The sequence below is a fragment of the Pogona vitticeps genome, chromosome 2 (genome assembly GCF_051106095.1).
Source record: "Pogona vitticeps strain Pit_001003342236 chromosome 2, PviZW2.1, whole genome shotgun sequence".
NCBI lineage: Eukaryota > Metazoa > Chordata > Lepidosauria > Squamata > Agamidae > Pogona > Pogona vitticeps.
In genome coordinates this window covers 58,174,494-58,195,913 of record NC_135784.1, presented here as the reverse complement: position 1 = coordinate 58,195,913, position 21,420 = coordinate 58,174,494, and the positions used below count along the sequence as shown (strand labels likewise).

Here is a 21,420-nt window from a genome sequence, read left to right as displayed (position 1 = left end):
TTTAAAAATATGTTTTTATTTCAGTTATGGAAACTACCTCAGTTTATATTTAATGTAAAAAAAGGTATAAGTAATATTAAACACTTACCTTTTACTCAAAGGACTTGAAGCAGCCTCATTATCTCAAAATACATTTAATGGTGGAAACAGCTACTAATACATTACAATGTATAGCTTATAGTAATAAAATTTTAATATAAATTTATAATTAACACAAATATGATTTAAATTACTTAGTATAATAACATTCAGTTACTGATTTCTAAGGAAAATGCAATCTTCAGCAAATAGTACATTGCAGAATTTGGAACAATTTGATGCAAGACCCTTCCCTCCCAATGATATTAAGCTACTCTACCATAACTGCCTAACACTAAACTTTGTTCCAATATCAAGATCCAAGGAATGAGCACTGCACACTGGTGAGCAAGGATGGTAGAAACATTATAAGTTTTTAAGGTGCCACAAGATTTTTTGTCTTTTTAATTTTTATTCCTTTTTTCTTTTGATTTTGCCTGACATTCTGCAAAGTGCAAGTGCTGTAGCTATCAGATATCTGACTGTTGCCTGTGACCATGTATTCACACTACACCTTTATGGGCATATGCCAGGTTTATCCTCACCCTCCCTTTCCAGTTTGTGCATGCTGTAAGGCTTACCAGCTATCTATTTATATTTGTACATTTAAATTATTTATACTAAATTATATAAATATTAAATAATTTATGTCACCTTTCTCTTTCACTCAAGCAGCAGCATTAAGTGAGGGTAAGATATCATGTCAAGCTTGGAAACACAGCTTTTCTTCCATCCAGGCTAGATTCTGGGAATTTTAATCCCACTAATTAGTTTCTCCATGCGTTGATATAACGTCAATCTCGGACTGATCTCCTAAGGGCAGAAATGGCGACTACGGCAACCCTGCAACAGAATCACACTAAATTTCTACCCAGAGGGATCATGAAGTCCAGCTGTGAGCAGAATTGCAGTTTTACAGGACAATCCTGGGCATTTTTTTCCCCCAGGAAGTCCTGAAGAAAACAATAAGCTGCCTGCAGCCTTGCAAAAGTCCCACTCAATTCTACAAGCCTTACAGCCAAGCGAATATAAGATTATGGCTTTAGTACGTTTAGACACCAGAAACACGCTCCTGAATCCACACGTTTGTCTCCAAAACCGAATCGTTCTAAAAAGCCTCGCCTCCCTCGACTTCCTCCATCTTGCTTTACGGCACAGTTGCGAACCAGCTGTCGTAATCGGAACGCGACCGGAAGCCTGCTGCTGTTCCGTGCTTTACGCCCGAGCCCGGAAGTGGTTGGGAAGGTTTCGTTTAATTCGGGAGTAAATGACGTCTGATCGTTGTTTGTCTTGGGAGCTCGACTAACGAGGAGCTCCCCCGCCACGATCATGGACCGGAAAAAGAAGCCGCTGGACGTGACCGTCGCCTCGGTGAGCAACGAAGGGGAGGCGGGAGGGGAGAAGTGGCCCCCTGGCTCCCGGCCCTGCGCTTTCCATCCCCAAAGGAGTGGGTGGTGGGGAGAGCCTGGAAGTCTCCGGCCTTGGCCCGGCGTGTCGGGGAACTCTGCACTCTGCCTATGCTCAGGGGCAGCTCTAAAATCTGTTATTAACGAACACGGTTTCTAAAGTCTCTTATCGCGTTCGGCCCTACTTTCCCTGTCGCTTTAATCTTGCCAATCGTGAGGGGGAGTTACGAATTTTTAATTGTGAACTTATTGGTCTCAAGGTGTTGGAAGAAGATTTTGAGGTGATGAGAATTTCAGATAACGAGAATTCCTTTTCATTCACGATAGCCCTGCTGACCTTGTGGTTTAGAAACAACAAGGAGTCTTGTGTCACCTTAAAGACTAACATTATTTGATACATCTTTTCCTGGAAGGCAGTCCACTTCATCATGTGGATGCGCACAGAAGTTTATGCTCGATAAAACGTTGTGGTCCTTAAGGTGCCTCTGGACTTTTTGTTTCTTCTGCGTTGCCCTTAGCAATGAGTCGGACAACGAATTGTCTTGGAGCAACATTCTCAGTATTAAACACAATTGTTTTGTAGTTTACAGAAAAGAGGTAACCAGAGACTCTTAAGGTGGGCTAAGATGGCATAGGCAGTTCTTTTAGGGATGTTGTTATTAAATATTCTGTTATGGGGCCTGGCTGCTGGACTCCTCTGACTTCTTTCTCTCTTTTCCTTTGCTGTTCCTGATTTAGCTGGTAGATTTGAAAGCTGAACTTTTCCGGAAACAGGAAGAATTCAAAAAAGAAAAACTTCTGAAAGATGCTGGAGTTCCTATAAAGCCTAAAGTAACAAACAAGGTAGATAACTTGTTATGGTGACTTTTTCCCTATTTCAGTGCTTGTGTCATGGGATTGCAGCCAGTACATTTAGTAGGTTTCTAATATATTAACAGTTATTTACTTGAACAGCTGTTAATAGTGCTGGATAACTGTATCGAGAAATATAACTGGATCAAGATAAGAGAGATAAAAATTGAATGCAACAGAAAATTGGTTAATCTGATGTCAATATACCAAATGTTGTCTCCTGTTTAAATAACAGTTGTGCATTTGCCTGGAGTTGTTTTAATTTTCCCTAGAGTTGGGAGTTACACAGCATGGTCTTAAGTACTTAAAAAGAAGGTCTTATTAGTTCAGTGGGAAATACTCCCTGAGAAATATGATTAATATTGTAGGTAGGCTCAAAAATGTGGTGGTCATAGTGGAATTGGAATGGGCGGAAGCCTCTTTTGCTGTCACAACTGGCCTTTGTTAGCCAACACACACACACACACACACACACACACACACACACACACACACACACACACACACACACACACACACACACACACACACACACACACACACACACACACACACACACACACACACACACACACACACACACACACACACACACACACACACTTTTGACATCACTAGGTTGGGATAGGTTTCTATGGCTAGATAGCATTGTGTTTTTCTTGCTTTAAGAGTAGCTTAAAGGAAATTTACATTCTTAATTCAACAGACCCTTATTCATTGCACATTAGAAAAAACTCATGATCATAACCATTATGTAGGGATAATACATAGTCAAATTACATTTCTGATGGTGTTGTTAAACATCTTTCTGAAAAGAAGGAATAAAAACCAGAGACCACCATAGCTTTTTACTGAGGCTGTTAAACAACATACTTAGGCATTTGTTCCAATTGCCATAAGCTTTGCTGGGATAAGAATTTTGATAAATTGAATGCATCCAGAGGGTTTTATGTTGCCTACTTACATTCAGAAATATCTGGAATGGGAGTTCCTGGAATCAAGATGATGCTTAAGTACTATGAACTGCCCAGAGAAATGCTGCAGTACTAATGGGAGCAATATATTAAATTAAAGTAATAAATAAGTAGTTCTGACAAACAGTTTTGAAGCTGAAATACAGGTTTGCATCTTTTTTTCAAAATATTCAGAAGCCCAGTATTTGGACTAAGCAAAACAAAGGTGTTTCCAATCGAGCTGAGAAAGATGCTGAGCAGAAGATAGAAGAGCAACAAACATTGGATAAATCAAGGTAAGTCTTCAGTTTGAGAAGGAAAAGCCTGAATTTAAATTTTGTTACAGAGTGTATAGGTAAACAAATGCAAAACAGAATCATATAGACTTGATGCAACTTAGGCTTTATTTCAGTCCCCTTGGTCTCTATTTCTGGAATGAGTTATTTTGAATTTTTATAGTATTAGGCTTAAGACAGCACGTGACTATGGATGGTGAGTGCCCTGCTAAAGAGTGGATAATAATTTGTATAATGGGGCAACAATAATTGGCCATTTATGACTTATATCTAATACCTGTTTCTTAGAATTTGATCAGAATGTTGGCACTTCTGTAGTTCAAACTCGGATATATATTTTCTTGTTGAATGACATTCAAACTTTCACTGGTTTGTTCTGCTATCTGCATAAGCAAACTGTGGCTTAATTTATTTAATTCAGATGAAGTGCATTTACAGTGCTTTGCACTTCAGTCATAGTTCTTTCATCTAATTATTCAGTGGCTATTCTTAATAGTTTCTGATTCTCTTGGACAGTGTAAGGCTTTTAAAAAATATATAAATAAAGCTACCTTCGTGTGATTCACCTCACAAATCTTAAAGTAGCCATATGCCAATGACTAAATGGAATGGTGTTTGTGGTCTGATGTGTCCAGAGAGATAGTTGCAATAGAAACTCCAGACCCACAGGGAGACCTACTACCCTTGTGATATGGAAAACAATACTAGTGCCCCCATAGGTTTGTAGAAATGTATTTCATTGAAGAAAGCTTAGACTGTCTTGAAACAGCAATATTGACTGCATGTGTTAGTCCTATGAGATCTTCAATTTTGGGTTGGTGAAAAATTGCCAGAGTCCATTGAGTAACTGATTTTTTTTCTTTTTTAGACAAAAACTGGAAGAGAAAGCACAACTGTATGAGAAGATGACCAAAGGAGACTTTCCAGGTAAACAAAACTGTACTTTGGGGAATGTGTTATTAGATTTTCCTCAAACTAAAGCATTAGCATTATGCAGTCCTATTTTAGACAAAACCCACTGACTCTGAACTTGGTGGGTCTTCTCAGTAACCATCCTTGGGCAATTTTTTAACTCTGTGATGTAGTTGCTGGTACTCCGTTGAGGTGTTTGAATGTTGTTTTATTTTTAGAAGGATACATGTTTTGGGGTTGTTTCACATTGCAAAAATGACATTGAAATATATTTTTATTTTGTTTTTGATAATGCCTTTGAAAAATAGTTGTCTTGGCTTTGCTCTGACTTTGAATTTGAGCTTCCAGGTTTGGATCAATAAGAAAATGTATTGATTGAAGTGAGATTGGCTTACTGAAGTAGGAGCTTAATACAGTGGTGTCTCCGTTTACGGACTTAATCCGTTCCAGAAGAATGGTTGTAACTTGAAATGGTCATAAAACGAAGCACCATTTCCCATTGAAATGCACTGAAACCCCATTAATCCATTCCGGCCCGGCAGGGGGGGGGGGACACCACAAAAAAACCCCCACCACACGGAACGCGATGGGGCTGAAAAAAAATCAACCCCACCCCCCACATAGCAAATCCCATTGGAATGCAGTGGTGCTGAAAGAAAAGGAAAAGCACACACCAACACAGCCAGCCCCATCGGAACACAATGGAGCTGAACCCCTCCCCCAAGAAAACACACACCAGCCCCATCGCGTTCCGATGGGGCTGAAAAAAAATCAACCCCCCCCCCTCCACACACACAGCCAGCCCCGTTGGAACACGATGGGTCTGGAAAAAAAATACCCCTTCATACACATGGAAAACCCTTTGCCCAAACATCCCCAAATTTGCAACAGAATAAGAGTAGACTTTCTGCTACATCCTTGTCAACTTGGTGCTGATCCTGGGTCCAATTTCATAGTTATAATTTTTTGTTTGGGGCATCTCTATGTTTGATTTTACTTGAAGAATTTTTTTTGCTCTTCAGAGCATAATATATGGCTGCACACACCATAATACCTTTCAATATGTGGTTGCTGTTGAAAACTGCTCCATGTCTCTTTGTTTCCTGCCTTCTCATGTCTAGTATACAAAATAGATGACAAAATGTATGTGGTCAGGTTGTAACTTTGCCAGCCCCCACAGGCTTCGTAGGAAGGGAAATCCACCGCCTTATCTTGATTTATTGCTGGAGAAAGGGGCACAGTCTGTTCTGTATCACAGTCTTGCATTCCATCTCCTACTTAAGACATACCTGATTGATTGTTGAATTGGAGGACCAGGACTGCAAGCTGCAGAGCAAAGGACTGAAGAAGTTTGTGACTTTTCACAACTTTTTCTTTCATACAAAACCAACTTGACAGCTGTGCCTGAAGCTGAAGGGAGTGCCTAGTAATTGCTACTGTGCCTATATTGTCTGTACATTGTCGTGTCAAGGACGCTGTTGGCAGCAGTAGCATTGATTGCTGCAATTTTCCATGGACTGCTACCTCAGCTGGGTGCTCTTGATGGCTGTTATTTAAGCATTGATTTTTCTCTCTTAGATGAAGAAACTGAAGATTTGTACCTTGTGGATTTCACCCAGAAGATCATAGACAAACAGAAAGAGATACAGGAACTGGGTGCAAATGAAGCTGCTAGAAAGGCCACAACAGAGAATGGGAAAGAAGAGCAGCTTTCAGAAACAGATATTCCACCGCCTCAGGATCCCAGTGAAGAATGGTTTGTGATGTTAATTGTATTGCTACTGTCCTGTTTGTTGAATAGTCTAAATTATTGGGGCCACACACAAATGCATGTGCATGTGTAAAATATCCCTAATTGATTATTACTGTTCTTTTACACTCTCCCTCTCACTTTCTCTGGCCTATCACAAAATAGTCTTCCAGATGGGTCTGTTTTCTCCAGTAGAGTTTACTGTCTCATGTTAAGGATAATTTACTTGGATAGTTTATCTGCATACAATGTTGCATGAATTACAACTCTGTGTGTGTATTGTTTTTTCAAATACCTTCCAGCTTGTATGTGCAAAAGCAGCTTATCAACCTGCTGAAATCCTGTTCACTCACCTCCCTTTTATTAGGTGCATAAGGACCTGAAGAAATGAATAGTTACCACTTCTCATAGCACGATTCTTGTAAAATGGTATATGTGAGCCCTGTGAGCCCTACTGGCTTCAGTGCCTTCCTCTATTCCCATACTCCGGTGGTTCCTGAACATTTTGGACTCATGGTTCCCTTGATTTACTGACCACTGGCTGAGGCTCCCCTTTCTCAGAGGGCCTATCAGGGGTCTCTCTCCCACCAGGAACAGGATCTTCCCCATAGCCATCCATCCCATCTCCTCCCCCTGTATATCCTTGAGGGCCCACCTCCATCCAGGTCTGAATGCAGGAAACTCATCAAGCCACCAGGCAAGCACTTCCACCAGGGAACCATAGAGATGAGGCAAGGAGAGGCAGACACATCAGTTCCAGTTTCTGTTTGACATAGAGTTATGAACAGCTTCTCTACAGCCTTCATAGCTCTTTTCTGTCCCCTTTTTCCATGGCACCCCATGGAGTTAGAGCACGCAGTTTGTGAACCCCTGCTCTGTGGATGACACTAAAGGTGATTCAACAACAGGGATGGGGAAAACAAATAGAGTTTTCCCCCTCCTGGGGTCCTTTGGGATAGTCCCCTTCACATCCCACAGGTAATTTTTAGAGTCCAAGAGACCTCCAGTTACTGCCATCAGTTCAGTCTCTGCCACAGCTCCCTTCAGTAGGTTGGAGTGTGGTGTCCATCCCCTTGTTGACTGCAACAGGGAGGATTTGTATACCTGCACTGAGAACAGTGATGGATTCCTAAGTGTCAGGTTCTTTTGTTCCATTCCTCAGACACCCATTCTGCCCAGAGACCATCATTCTGGTCTACCAGGGAGCTGGCTATAAAAAATTTCCCAGGCTCAGGGGAAAGGGGAGATAGCCCACCCACTGAGTTGCAGGTGCTGGTGTCTTCCTCTTCCCAGTGCTCACTTCTGTTCCATGTCTTAAAGGTGTTCTGCTAGTGTGCCTGGGACAGTTGTGAGCATGCAAGTTTGTATACTGCAAATGTTTTTCAGGGTGGTCAAAGCATGTCTAATAACCTAGTCATTAAACAACTACTGATGTGTGTGTGTGTTTTTTTTTTTTTTGCATGATAAGTAATTTTACAAGGATTGGAATTTGAGAAAAAGCTAGATATCTCTGAATTGTGTCTTCAACAGCAATAGCCTGTTTCAGGCCATTCGTGTTTTTTCTTTATAAAAACAACAACTTAATGGAAGATAAATTGTTGGCTAATGATTGGGTTTGCATGGTGGGCCCATCAGCTCTGAGATGGCTGTGTCTCCAACATGAATGATTGGGATACTTCACTACCTAAGAATAGTTTGTCAGTCTTTATGGGCTGTGTGTACTCCTAGTTGTCTGGATTTGGAACAGTTTTTATAAAAGAAACTGAAAACATTCTTTTATCAAAGAGATCTTTCATAGCAATTGTGCTCTCCCATTGTCTTCAGCTGTCATTAGAAAAGTGGAATAATTGTGGAAGCAGTGATTAATGTGTCTTGCATTGATTATTGAAACTTATTATGGCAATTTAGTATTTGTTTGAGAAGCCAAAACTACTGATTTTTGCCACTGGGAGCAGACGTTGTGTGCTGCTTTAGTACTGTCCTATTGGATATATTTAATGATTCTCCTTATGCATTATTATGAAAGAAAAGAGCTGCATCAAAATGTTTTAAAATTGACAGACATGATAAATGTTGGCTATTATTCCTTGTTACCTTTTAAAATTTATCCCTGCTAAATCTGTCATTATTCATATTTAGAGTGGGGTTACTAATCAATGGCTGACTGGATAGCTCCGTGAGTTAGGTATCTGGGTGCAGAGCCAGAGTTTGAAAGTTCAGTATCCCACTGTGTCTCTGCAGATAGAGCCAGCCTGTGTGACCTTAGGTAAGCTACACCAGTGGTTCTTAACCTTTGTTACTCAGATGCTTTTGAACTGCAGCTCCCAGAAACCCCAGTCAGGACAGCTGGTGGTGAAGGCTTCTGGGAGTTGCAGTCAAAACCTCCTGAGTAAGCCAAGGTTAAGAACCAGTGAGCTACAGAGTGCCAGGGCACCCCCAGAGGAAGGGAATGGGAAACCACTTTGGAGTATTCTCTACCTGGGAAACCCTAAAAAAGATTGCTATTAAGCCAGAATTGATTTGACAGCACATGTTTGACAGCACATGATGATGATATATATATATCATGAATGATGTCATTCATGATGATATACACACATTTTATTTGTTTGCTTGACCAAGGGGAGAATTTGATATCTCCCTCCGAATGTTTCCTTGGAATGCAATCTGGGTGAAGTCAGGGCGATGTCTGGTAAATATGTAGTTCACTTAAGGCAGGAAAAATGGCTATAACACAAAATTGGTTCATGAGCCCTCTAGCAACAGACGCAACTCTTTTCAGGTTGTCTGTAGCCTTCCAAATGCTGAACAGATGTAAACTCTTTTACCTAAGTACAGAGAATTGAAACCGACTGGCAACCTATTTGAGATCAAAGATTGAGTGCATTCATCAGGACCTTGACTTCTCATTTAACCCAGTAGATTGGATTGAGATGTCCAAGGCACCATCTAGTCAAGATTTATTGGATCAGTTTTAGTTAGTAAGGCCTGAGAAGGTAACAAGGCACTTGTAAAGCTACCATCTCTTTTTAGGTCTTTGCCAGTCTTGGCTACTAAAATCTGCCAAGAATGCAGCAGTAGAATGTGCCAATGTATTCGCGAAGACTTTCACGGCCGGGATCTAATGGTTGTTATGGGTTTTTCGGGCTCTTTGGCCGCGTTCTGAAGGTTGTTCTTCCTAACGTTTCGCCAGTCTCTGGCCGGCATCATCATCAGAGGACACCACAGAGAGCACAGAGTGCTGTCCTCTGAAGGTGCTGGCCACAGAACACCTTCAGAACATAGCCAAAGAGCCCGAAAAACCCACAACAACCAGAATGTGCCAACTATATTATCAGTGCATCTCTTCAAGAAGGCCACATGCCCTCCTGTTTAAATGAAACCTTAAGACCAATTCTTAAGAAAACTAATCTAGCAATAGATGGTCTATACAACTACAGACCCATTGCTAATAATCTGGTTTGGGCCAAGTTAATTGAAAGGGTGGTGGCTGATCAGCTGCAGGTGTTCTTGGAAGAAACTGATAGTTGGATCCATTTCAGTCAAGGTTAGGCTCTGACATGGAACCGAAACAGCATTGTTCGCCCTGCAAGACAATGCCCTAAGGGAGACTGACAGGAGAAGTGTAACCCTGTTGGTCCTCCAGGATCTTTTTGCAACCTTTAATACCATCAACCACAGTATCCTTCAAGGAAGGCTGTTGAATTTAGGAATTTAGGAATCTTCCTGATTCTAGGCCTTCCTTGGTGGTACAGCTTGAGGATGCTGTCACCCTTTGCTGAGGTTCTACAGGGTCCAGCCATCTCTCAAATGCTCATTAACATCTACATGAAGCTGCTGGGAGAAGTCATTTAGAGATTTGGGGTTCACTGTTACCAGTATGTTGATGGTATGCAGGCCTGTTTTTCCTTCACAATATCTGCAAGGGATGCTGTACACTGCCTTGCATTGATAATGGTCTGAACAAGGGCCAATAAAGTGAAACGGAATCCAAATAAGATGGAGATCCTACTGTTAGGAGGATCATTGGACTGGTTAAAGGGAAATTTACCTGGCCACCTAGCCTTGATGGGGTTATACTCCCTCTGAAGAATTCGGTCTGCAGCCTGGAAGTACTTCTGGACTCAGCATTCCCTATGGAGACTCAAATATTAGTTGTGTCCAAGAGTGCCTTCTAATCAACTCCACTTGATTACCCAGTTGTGCCTGGATAAGAAATGCCTAGTAACAGTGGTTCATTCATTGATACTCTCAGAAATAGACTGCTGTACTGCTCTCTGCATGAGGCAGCCCTTGAAAAAAGTGCAGGAACTTCAACAGGTCCAAAATGTGGTGGCCATATTGATTTCTGGGACTAGTAAATTTGAATAATGTATATATCCCCAGTTTTGGCCCACCTGCGTTGGTTCCCTGCCTGTTTCCATGCTCAATTCAAGGTGCTGGTTATGACCTGAGGTTTAGGACCTCAATACATGTCACAATGTGTGTCCCAGAAACAGCTAGCTATTTCACCCACTCCTCTTAATCCTTGCTGCTTAAAGCGGCCTACACCAAGAGAGGCCAAAAATGTGACAACAAGGAATTGGGTCTTCACGGTGGTGGCCCGCAATCTTCAGAACAAACTTCCAATTGAGGTATGCTGGGCTTCTCTCCTGATATTTAGGACATTAGTAAAGTTAGAACTATGTAAAGCTGCCTTCAGTAACTTATCCCTCAGATGCTGTTAATATATATTTTTCTCACATGCTTTTTTCTTGAATCAATTTTAGATCTGAATCGGTGAGCACTGATGTCAGTTACATTGTTTTATGGGGCGTGTGGGATTCTGAGTTTTGTTTGTAAACTGCCCAGAGTAGTGTGTTCACTGAAGAGGCTGTATAGAAATCAAATACTGTATACAACTTTAGTTTTAGTCTGTATAAAATAACTTTTGTTTTGTATTTTAGGGTTGATTATGTGGATTCCTTAGGACGCTCTAGACGTTGCATGAAGAAAGATTTGCCACATTTGCTTCAAATGGATAAAGAGCTTCGGGGGAAGAGGTAATGCTCATTCTAAAGAAAATCATTACTTCTGGACATGTCTATTTTGTTAGAGCAGTGGTGGGGAGTGGGCACCAGATCTATTACTTTTTTTGTGTGATTTTTAATAGCACTAGTCTCAGTAAAGATTGTTTTTTTTTCCAGTAAACGTGTGTGCCTCTTATGTCAGTACATTTGGAGCAACAAGAACTCTTTATGCTACTGTAGACAATGAATTCTACTCAAATCAATGATCTCTGAGCGGCTTAAATTTTATTGGCTGAAATGTCTTTTGTCTTGTTTTCATAACAGAAATGGTAATTCTAGAGTCTTCACAGCACATTATGTCCCTTGGCCCATATCTGACATTTTAGATATGAGTTCAAGAATTAATGTTCATAGAAACAAGGAGAATGTTTTTTGGGGAAGGTGCACAGTGGCTGCCTACATTATGTTTGGAAAATTGCTATAGTTCTTAAAACACATTTGTGCAAGGAAAGAATGGTTATGCTGGCAAAACTTAAAATGTTCAATGTAGGGAAACACTTTTAATGTATTATTTGAAGACCAATTAACTTAGCAATCTTGTGAAAGCTTAATAGTGTGCTAAAGAAATGGCCCTGCACTTACAGAATTGAATTTTAATGTGTCCTAATGAAACTAGCCGAGTTAGATTTTTTCTATTCTTCAATGAAAAGATTTTAAAGCGTTTTGATAAAAGTTATGGACAGAATGTTCTAATAAATAGCACTTGACTTCTTTGCCAAGTCATGAAGCCTTTGATAATTGAACATTGTATGGGAAAAAGCCACAGAAAGTCTCATTGTTGAGTAATTGACACATTGTTTAAACATTTGTAACTTTATAGGAGAAGTGAAGAATTCTAGAATTGTCACTCTCAAGCAAGAAGAAAACACATCTCTCACTTTTCCACTTTTCCCTCTTGTAAACTATTTTCTCCTGGAGTAATGAGTAAAAAATACTTTAGAAAACAAAGTTTTATACTGCTGGTTTGGATGCCGAGATAGCTTGAATTTTATAGGAGAGTTTCCCACTTTTCTCAGGAGCTTTTCAGCCACCATTCTCATTTTGTTCTAGAGGTTCTAGGGACTCCATAGTGACTTTTTCTGACAGGAACAGTTTTAGCGGATAGGAGAGCAAATGAAATAATAAGCTTATTATTCAAGCTTCTGTGTTAGCTGAACTCTGCTTCATCTGTTATAGTGTACAGTAATAGAGTAGGACCTGCATACCCATGGGAGAAATATCCACAGCTTTACTTATCCACAATATAAAAATACTAAAAATATGAAATGAAAAATCGAGAAATATTTATTCCATGATACAATTGCCAGGACTGGCCACTAGAGGGAACCAGAGACTATGCTGTGTAGGCAACTCACTGCCATTTCGCCTAGTCTCCTGCCAGCCAGAGCATTGTGGTTGCCAGCCATCCTTGTCATATCTCAGATAGGCTCCATTGGGATAAAAATTACAGGTCTCCTGCATTTCTTCTGTCCTGATGTTACCATTTTAAAAGAAACTTGAAAGGAGAAGGATTATTGTTTGCATGTTATACACTCACCTTGCGGTAGCCTCTAGATTTTGGGAGCGGGAGGGTGTTTTAATTCATACTTGGATGCTGCTTTAGAAAAGTGACTTTTGCAAGCCCCCAAGTAATGAAGACTTCCTATTCTTTATTGCTGTGTTGACATTTTTTTCTTACTTTTCCCTATTTTTATCCAACTGACAAAAATAAAGGTATGCTTCATAGTTAAATAGCCGGACAATATGTCCTGGGATATGTTTGTAATTACTTATGCAAAACAAAGGCTTTTAGTTACAAAAAATGAATAAACAGAACAAGCCAGACAATTTGTATGTCGTATATGATATCAAAGTAGAACAGCAAATTTGAAACCAATAGGAAAATATCACTTATTAATTTATTTATTCAACTTACATACCCATAGTGCAATGTGCATTCTGGGTGATTTACAGCAAAGCATCCAAAGGAAAAAAAATAAATATAAAGCAATATACAAATATATATTGACAAAGAATAAAATCCATTAATAAATAAAACCACTGAACAAGCTAAACAAATATATAATTCAGCCTGCACATCATTTCCATTTGTTTTCAAAACTTGGGTTTTTTATGACTTCAAAATGTACCAACATTTCATTACTGATATAACTCATTCCTGTTGTCTTATCTAAATATCTAGAAAAACTATATCTAGAAAGTTATAATTGAAGGCTGCTCTACATTTAAGTTGATGACTCAACATAATATCTACCAGAAGTGCTCTAATGTTCTTATATTAGAATTACATTTTTAGATGGGACATACTGTAGTAAATTTGAGTATGTGGGGATTCTTTTAACCACTTGTCATCCTTTGGCTGAAATCCCATTGGTGTAAGTACACCTGTGGAAAGGAGATGATGACATAACATAAAATATGTGTATATAAACTGGGGCCTTTAAATGTTGTCCTGCATTTAATTATGGCTCTTTTTAAGGAAAAAGGCAGAGTAAAAATATCATACATACATACATGCATGCATACATCATTATTGCCATTCCACAAGGATAGCTCTACCAACAGGATTTCAGCCATTGGCTCTTAAGAGGTGCTCTTTCTTTTTCTAATCACACTTTCGTTTGTAATTAGGCAGATGACTGAAGAGAAGACTCTGTTGTCTGATGACATGAAAAGGGAGCTTAAACGTCAGGAGTGGGAAAGAGAGGAAGAAGAAGCCCTAAAGAAACCTATGGGCCCTATACATTATGAGGACATTCGAGAACATGGTGTGCATATTTCCTTTTATACCTATTTATCTTGAGAAATACAGAGTAGAAATGGATTCTGCATACCTTGTTAAATATCATATTGTATATTTCTAGAAGGATGATCATAGTTAAAGAATTACCAATTTGTAATAAAGCATTTAGTAATGAGCAAACAAACTTGACAAGCCCTTTAAACATGTCATATATACTATAATCCCTCTGTAACAGTTTGGTGAAGTTGGGGGGGTGTAGTTAAAATGTTGTGGAGTAAGGGATTATTACATAGACTTAATAGTTGTGAAGGAGAGGTTTCTGCTCTGTTTTACTAGAAACTGACATGAGCCATCACTCCTTTCATAATGATTGAGCGGGGGGGGGGGAGAGACTGAGGAGAACTGCCTTTTCTTGCCTTCGGAGAATGTGTAGGGCGCTTGTTCAATCCTAACCGACTCTGCCCAGCTCTGGGACAGGTTTGTGTCCAAAACCTGGAATGCTGCTGGTAGTCAGGGTAGAGAGCGGTGAGCTAGGGGGAACAGTGGTGTGACTCTATGAGGCAGCTGCCTGTGATTGTGGGGTTGTAATATGTGGTTTCTTACATATTGTAATTCTTTTTCTGCAGAGGCCAGACAACTTGGTGTTGGTTACTTTGCCTTCTCCCGTGATCAAGCTTTGAGAAAAAAACAGATGGAAACTTTAGAAATGCTAAGAGAGCAGGTAGGAAGGTCAGGAGTATGCTTCAGGGTGGATTTTCTCTATTGGGTGTTGTGTAGACTAAAACTGAGGTCGGGAAATAGTCTGGCTGGAACTCAACCGTTCACTTCTCAGTAACAACTCTGACTTTGTGAAAGTTCTCGTGAAAAGAGCATCTGAAGACCCTGAGCTGCAGGTCAACAGCCCATTAAATCAGAAGTAAATAGGATGTTGAGTGAAAAATATAAAATGAGCAGTGACCCTGGGCTTGTGTTATGATTTTATAGCCTTCATCAATATAGATATTAGTTGCTTCAGAAATAAAGTGTCACAGGTGGGACTCGAGTCCATGTAGAAAATTTCCACAAAATTCATAATCCCAATCTAGAAAAAGCCTTATAATGAATAGATTATAAGTTGCAAAAGTTACAAAAGTGAAAAACACTGTATACTTATTAACCAGATGTAATAACAGAACTAAATAATAACATGGAGAATATACCATGTGGCTGTTGTTAGAGCCTACATAGGGAAAACTAATGAACAGCCAAATGCAACTTGGATGTGAGTAAATTTAAGGAAGCAGTGTCTAAATAATGTGAAAGAAGGAGCGCCTAGAGTTCAAAAAGAAGAAAATGAGTAACAGTGAAAAAGAGTGGATTGCCCTTACGTTAACATCCAAAGAAGGATAACTTGTGATATTCTAGCAGAGATTATTAAAAAGAAAAGGGAAAATCTATAAATTAAATGTGTAAGTATCATGGATTTATGTTTATGTGTCTGAAATTGCTCCTTTTTCACAGTAACATGTTTAAGTGAGCTGGCTCTTATACACTGTAGAGCATTAAAAAATATCAGTTTTTCTTCATGATCTCCATCGCTTTACACAACTGGAAATATAAGGAGGATAAGAAAAAGGGTGTAGGTTGGAAACTGTAGAGAAGAGTTATGATAAAATAAAGTAGGTGTTAAAATAAGAAAAATTAATACAGAAGGAAAATGATGTCAGTTCAATGCAGTTCTTTGAGTCAACAGTCGACCAATAGTTTCATGTTATGTGTCTAAAAATCTTAGCCCTTTCAAGAGTACAATGACTAAAATCATTGGAACATATGTTAATTGTAACCAATGTGTCTTATTCATATCATTCTGTTTGCTCAGGATAGAACTAACACTGGAATTTTGCCAAAGCTCTAATACTCGAAGGCTCTAATATCAACTTTGTAGCTCTTTCTAGAGTATGTCTTTATATGGTAAGTTTTTGATGGCTTAAATCCTGTTGTGCTGTTACGCAAAAGGCAACACTTCCTGGAGGTGAATTGTTTCAGGTTAAGAAATTTCTGTAGGCCTTATCAATTCCATGCTGAGTCGTGCAACTCAGTATGTATGCAACAGATAATATCCACTAAGATTTCTTAACCTGAGACAATTCACCGCCAAAAGTTTTGCATAGTTGCAAAACTGGATTTCAGCTGATGTCTCAGAGGAAGATCTCAAACATATGGGAAGGAATGGCAGACAGACTACATAAACACTAAATAGTTGGAGTAGCCATGGGGAGCCCCCCTCAACCCTCTTATAGCAAACTTCTACATGGAGCATTTGGAAAAACTGGCCCTGGCTTCGGCACCCTTCAACCCACAGTCTGGTTCCGATATGTGGATGACACCTTCGCAATTTGGAAGCACGGTGAAGAAAAACTGGAAGAATTTCTAAACCATCTTAACAGCATCCACACAAGTATACAATTCACCATGGAAAAAGAAATAGAGGGCCTACTCCCATTCTTAGATGTCATGGTCATACGCAAAACTGACCTCCGATTGGGAAACAAGGTCTACAGTAAACCCACCCACACAGACCGGTACCTACACAAAAACTCCAACCACCACCCACAGCATAAAATACCGGTAGACTGTGCAAATCGGAACTGTGAAGCTCAGTTCCTCAGCACTGAACTCAACCATCTGAATTGGGCCCTACAGGCGAATGGCTATTCCAAAAATGAAATCACAAGAGCCATCAAACCAAGAAAACAAGACCAAACTGAAGAAGAAAAACAGCCGCCCACAAATAAAGTATTTCTGCCATACATCAAAGTGGTCACGGACCGCATGGGGAAACTTTTGAAGAAACACAACGTACAAACAGTATTCACGCCCACCAGAAAAATACAACAAATGTTACAGTCAGCAAAGGACAGAAGGGACCCCCTCACCACTCCAGGAGTATACTGGATACCTTGCAGTTGTGGCCAGATATATATTGGAACCACAAAATGCAGCATTCACACCAGAATCAAAGAATATGAGAGACAGTGCAGAATAAAACAACCAGAAACATGGGCAGTAGATGAATATGCCCTAAAACAAGCTGGACATTAAATTCTATTTCAGAATGCTGAAATAATGAACAACACCAGCAATCATTACGTTAGACTGCACAGGGAAGCCATTGAAATCCACAAACATCAGCAGAACTTCAACAAAAAGGAAGAAAGTTTGAAGCTCAATAAAACTTGGCTCCCAGCACTGAAAAATACGGCATGCAAAAGGTCAGCGAACTCTACCCAGCCACAAGGATCGGTGATCACTACACACATAAGATCAGCTAAGGACACCCATCAATCACAGTGACAGATAATCTCTCCTCCTTATCACAACAATACACCCACAATAAAAACACACTGATCACCATAATCACCCATCTCCTGAAAAGGACAAAAGTTGATCTCACAGCCATAAATACTCAACTCCCAAACAAACTGCACCAGAGCACAGGGTGCTGTCCTCTGAAGATGCCGGCCACAGAGACTGGCGAAACGTTAGGAAGAAAAACCTCAAGAACATGGCCAAAGAGCTCGAAAAACCCACAACAACCAATAAATAGTTGGCTTAAGCTTGTTGTGAACAGATTTATTCTTGTACAGTGTGAATTTGCCTTCCACACACATCCCTACTCAAATCTGTTTTGGTGCATCCCTAGTCTAGATGCATATGTGGAGTTTTTGAAGAAAAAATCTTAGGTTTTATATGTCAGTGTTGTCTCTTCAGCTGATGGAAAGACACAACTGAATATGTATTCAGCATCTCTGTTTGATATAGCCACGTAATGTTAGAATAGCAACAGAAATGAATTGTATCTCTTTTCTCAGACCACAGATCAGAGAACAAAACGTGAGCATTTAAAGGAGAAGCGTAAAGCCATTCTGGAGGCGAGGCTGTCAAAGCTTAGAGCAAAGATGCGATTAAAAAATGGTGATACCAATGAAAATGGAGGTAATGTCTCTTTAAATATACAGAACAGAATATCTGTAACTATATTTATAAAACTCAAATGGGGAGATGGCTCCAACTATCGGGCTTCGTTTTCTTTATTCAGGCATATAAAGAATGCTGCATGACATCATTTGTTAATCTCAAAACATGCTTAATTTGTCTAGATATTCAGAAGCCTTTGTTACTTCTGTTGTAGTCTGAACACTTCCATCTGTTCCAGACCACTCCCTGTGTTGCTTTCTAAAGCTGGTACATAATTGGATTTGAAAGGGTGGTAACTTCAAAATACGTAGTCAAGTAATACATTTTGTGTAGTCCTCTCACAACCATTGTTACAAAGATGGTGTGTATATTAATGTTCCTTCCTTTTTTGTTTTAGTTTCTGTCTTAACCTACAGCTGTTTTCCTCCAGGGGTGGGGTTTTAACTTCCCAGTGAAAAGGGTTGAACTTTGATTAGATCATCCTTAGCTGTTGATTTTGCCTTCCTATCATGTAATACCTTTATCTCACTGCTTGTGTACAACTTGTTTGCCCATCAAAGCAGAGGAAGAAGCTGTTGAGCCAGTACCCAGTGAGCCCAAACCTGCCAAAGAGCCAAGAGTTTCGACAGAAAGTCGAAAGGTGGAAGTTGTCATTCAGGAAAGAAAAGATACAAAGCCTGGAGTACCTTATGTTCGAGAGTGGGATAAAGGGAAAGGTAAGAATCCAGAATGTGCTTCTGCTCAGCTCAGTTTTTAAGACCACGTCTGAGTTCATCAGACAGAAGTTCTTATTTGTTGGACAGATCACTTCAAATACAGAAATCCTACGTTTCTGGGACCCAAGATTTCTGTAGACATATTGAAGGGGCAGCGAGTTGACCTGACTTAGCAGCAGTCACTAATACTTCATTTGCACCACATCTTTATTATCACAATATGCTTGATGTGGGTCTACCCTTGAAGAAAGTCCAAGGTCTTCAATTGGTACAGTGTGCGGTCACTAGGTTGCTAACTGGTGCACAGTATTGTACGACCTAATACTAAAAGGCCTGTACTGGTTGCCATTTGCTTACTGGGTCCAGCTCAAGGTGTTGGTTTTAACCTTGAAAGCCCTAAACAGCTTGGGGCCTGGGTATCTGAGGAATCACTTGTCCCCTTATGGGCTTGTCTGTATGTTTATTAGAGGTCCTCTTAAAAATACCAGCAGTTTTAGAGGCTTAACTAACAAACATGCGGCTGAGGGTCTTTTTCTGTATGGCTGCTAGACTATAGAATGCACCGTGTGCTGGGTTATGATCTGTTTCTACTCTAACTGATTTTAAGAAGGGAGTAGAAACATATTTTTAAACCAGTCCTATGTTGTTTTATTTATTTATCTATCTATCTATCTATCTATCTATCTATCTATCTATCTATCTATCTATCTATCTATCTATCTATCTATCTATCTATCTATCTATCTATCTATCTATCTATCTATCTATCTATCTATCTATCTATCTATCTATCTATCTACCTACCTACCTACCTACCTACCTACCTACCTACCTACCTATCTACCTATCTACCTATCTATCTATCTATTTTATACCCTGCCTATCTGGTTTAATTTGTATCCTTGCTTATTGTAATGTATTTACATTTTTTATTATTAATTTTATGTTTTTACAGTCAGGCTGGTTTATATTATTATTATTTTTTGCTAAATATGGTTTTATCTCTTTTTTCATTTAAAAAGTTTGTTGAGCCATCTTGAGTACTAACTGCAAATAGAAAGGTGGGGTGTAATTGTAACAGATAAACTATGAAATGAAAATACATTTATCCATTCACCCTGGTACACAGGGGGAAAGTTATTCCGTGTTGTTCCAGCTATTTCTAAATTTCTTATAAGAAGAAATGGGTGATTTAAATAAGAATTTTCTTCTACTTGTTCCACTTTCTGTGGGCCACTAGAGGGCAACACAGATGTGATTACATGTGTTAAGATATATGAAGTTGGGTACTTCAGTGCTGGCTCTGCAGTTTTTGTGGCTTGAGTATCAGGGTGACCAAGTGAAAGCTTCTTCCTAACTTCAGAGATGGCCAGTGGGGAAAGGTTTATTGTTAAAATAAGCTTGAATTCCACAAGTAATGTACTGTGTGAGTTGAATCAAAGAAGAAAAATCTAATTGAGCTTGCTGTCTTCTCCTCCTTGCTCCTAGAATTCACGTTTGGAATGTGGTCAAAGAAGCAGTCCGAACTCAGAAATGAAAGAGATCCAGAATTTGCACCACCTCCCGCTTACTTTGTGGGTCAAAAGAGAGTTTTTAAGAGCAAAGGCCAGAATTGGAACAAGCTTGGATACTCCTGTGAAAGAACAGAACAGAATCCAATAGGGAACGAGCCATCATCCTCAACAGAGACTCTCAGCAGCAGCTCACAAAGCGATCAGTTCCAAACCAGTCAGACCTATGACAGTGGCACCCAAAACCAACCACCGGCTTACCAGAGTTTAGATGATATGCTGTCATACTATAAACAAGTAACATGATCTTTATTGTATTTGCTGTAACAAAGGTCAGTAGTTTACCAATGAATTCAGGGACTCTGTTTTGGGTTCTAACCCTTGGTTTTGGTTACAGCTCAAGAGAAGACATCTTCATGAGAGAGAGATCCCGTGTTTTATAGTATCAGTCTTACTGCAACAACCATTCTATTTCTGTCACTTCTAATATTAAAGGTTTCTGTTTCAAAAGTGACATTATATTTATGCCATTTTTTGTGAATATAATAATAAAAATGCATTGCCCTCACTGTTTGTCTCATCACAGATACTTCAGCTGGGATTCGAGACTCTGGGTGGGTTCCAAGAAATTATTTCCATGATACTCAAGGCCTTGGACATGACTCGTGTTAATTTTTTCTTTCTTATTTATGAAAGAGAGAGCTCCATATACTGTAGGGTGTGTGTTATCAACATGAACAATTAATGAAAAATTTAATTTATTGAAATTTGTGATTAGGTGTGTGCTGAGTCATTTTTTGGGCTGCAAATTCCAGAATTCTCTAAGAATTCCCCAGGCAGAAATCTGGGGGTTGCAGTCAGAAAACAAACATTTACGCACCTCTAGTCTTCATGTGCTCCTCCACCCTGGCTGCCACCAGCAGTGCCTCACCCTCTCTCCAAGAGTCTTTTCAAATGCAGTGTCTGCCAGTCCTGCAGCCTGGCCCCAGTTGTCATTGGCTGCTCCAAAGTGAGGATGGTGGAGAGCTCAGCCCACCCTTTCTGCTTGAGAGTGGCCCATCAGTGGAATGTTTGGTGGTCTTTTCATCCTGTACCCTGCCACAGCTGGCATCTCTCCGTAACTAGCATATAGTAGGTAGATCTCTCTCAGGCAGCTTCCACTTCAACTACAAGAGCA

The 21,420-nt window shown here is 39.7% G+C and overlaps 1 protein-coding gene across 2 annotated transcripts; it reads left to right on the top strand.

The window, feature by feature from the left end:
* Nucleotides 1-1,259: 1,259 nt before the first annotated feature.
* CCDC174 (coiled-coil domain containing 174) lies at nt 1,260-20,811 on the top strand. 2 transcript variants are annotated; one of them, XM_020802802.3, is made up of 11 exons: nt 1,260-1,449; nt 2,223-2,327; nt 3,485-3,585; nt 4,454-4,512; nt 6,076-6,253; nt 11,194-11,289; nt 13,948-14,084; nt 14,686-14,780; nt 17,911-18,034; nt 18,580-18,732; nt 20,221-20,811. In XM_020802802.3, the coding sequence occupies exons 1-11, from the start codon at nt 1,408-1,410 to the stop codon at nt 20,547-20,549; spliced, it is 1,419 nt and encodes a 472-aa protein (XP_020658461.3). In that variant the 5' UTR covers nt 1,260-1,407; the 3' UTR covers nt 20,550-20,811. The 2 variants fall into 2 exon arrangements, with proteins under 2 accessions (XP_020658461.3, XP_020658460.3); XM_020802801.3 differs by having other exon boundaries at nt 1,275-1,449; nt 18,577-18,732.
* The last annotated feature ends 609 nt before the right edge of the window (nt 20,812-21,420 follow it).

Bases quoted from the DNA above. Each gene is read 5' to 3' on its own strand.
- CCDC174 (XM_020802801.3), top strand. From the start codon at position 1,408: ATGGACCGGAAAAAGAAGCCGCTGGACGTGACCGTCGCCTCG. The intron at 3,586-4,453 runs GTAAGTCTTCAG...TTTCTTTTTTAG, and splicing joins CAAACATTGGATAAATCAAG to ACAAAAACTGGAAGAGAAAG. The intron at 4,513-6,075 runs GTAAACAAAACT...TTTCTCTCTTAG, and splicing joins GACCAAAGGAGACTTTCCAG to ATGAAGAAACTGAAGATTTG.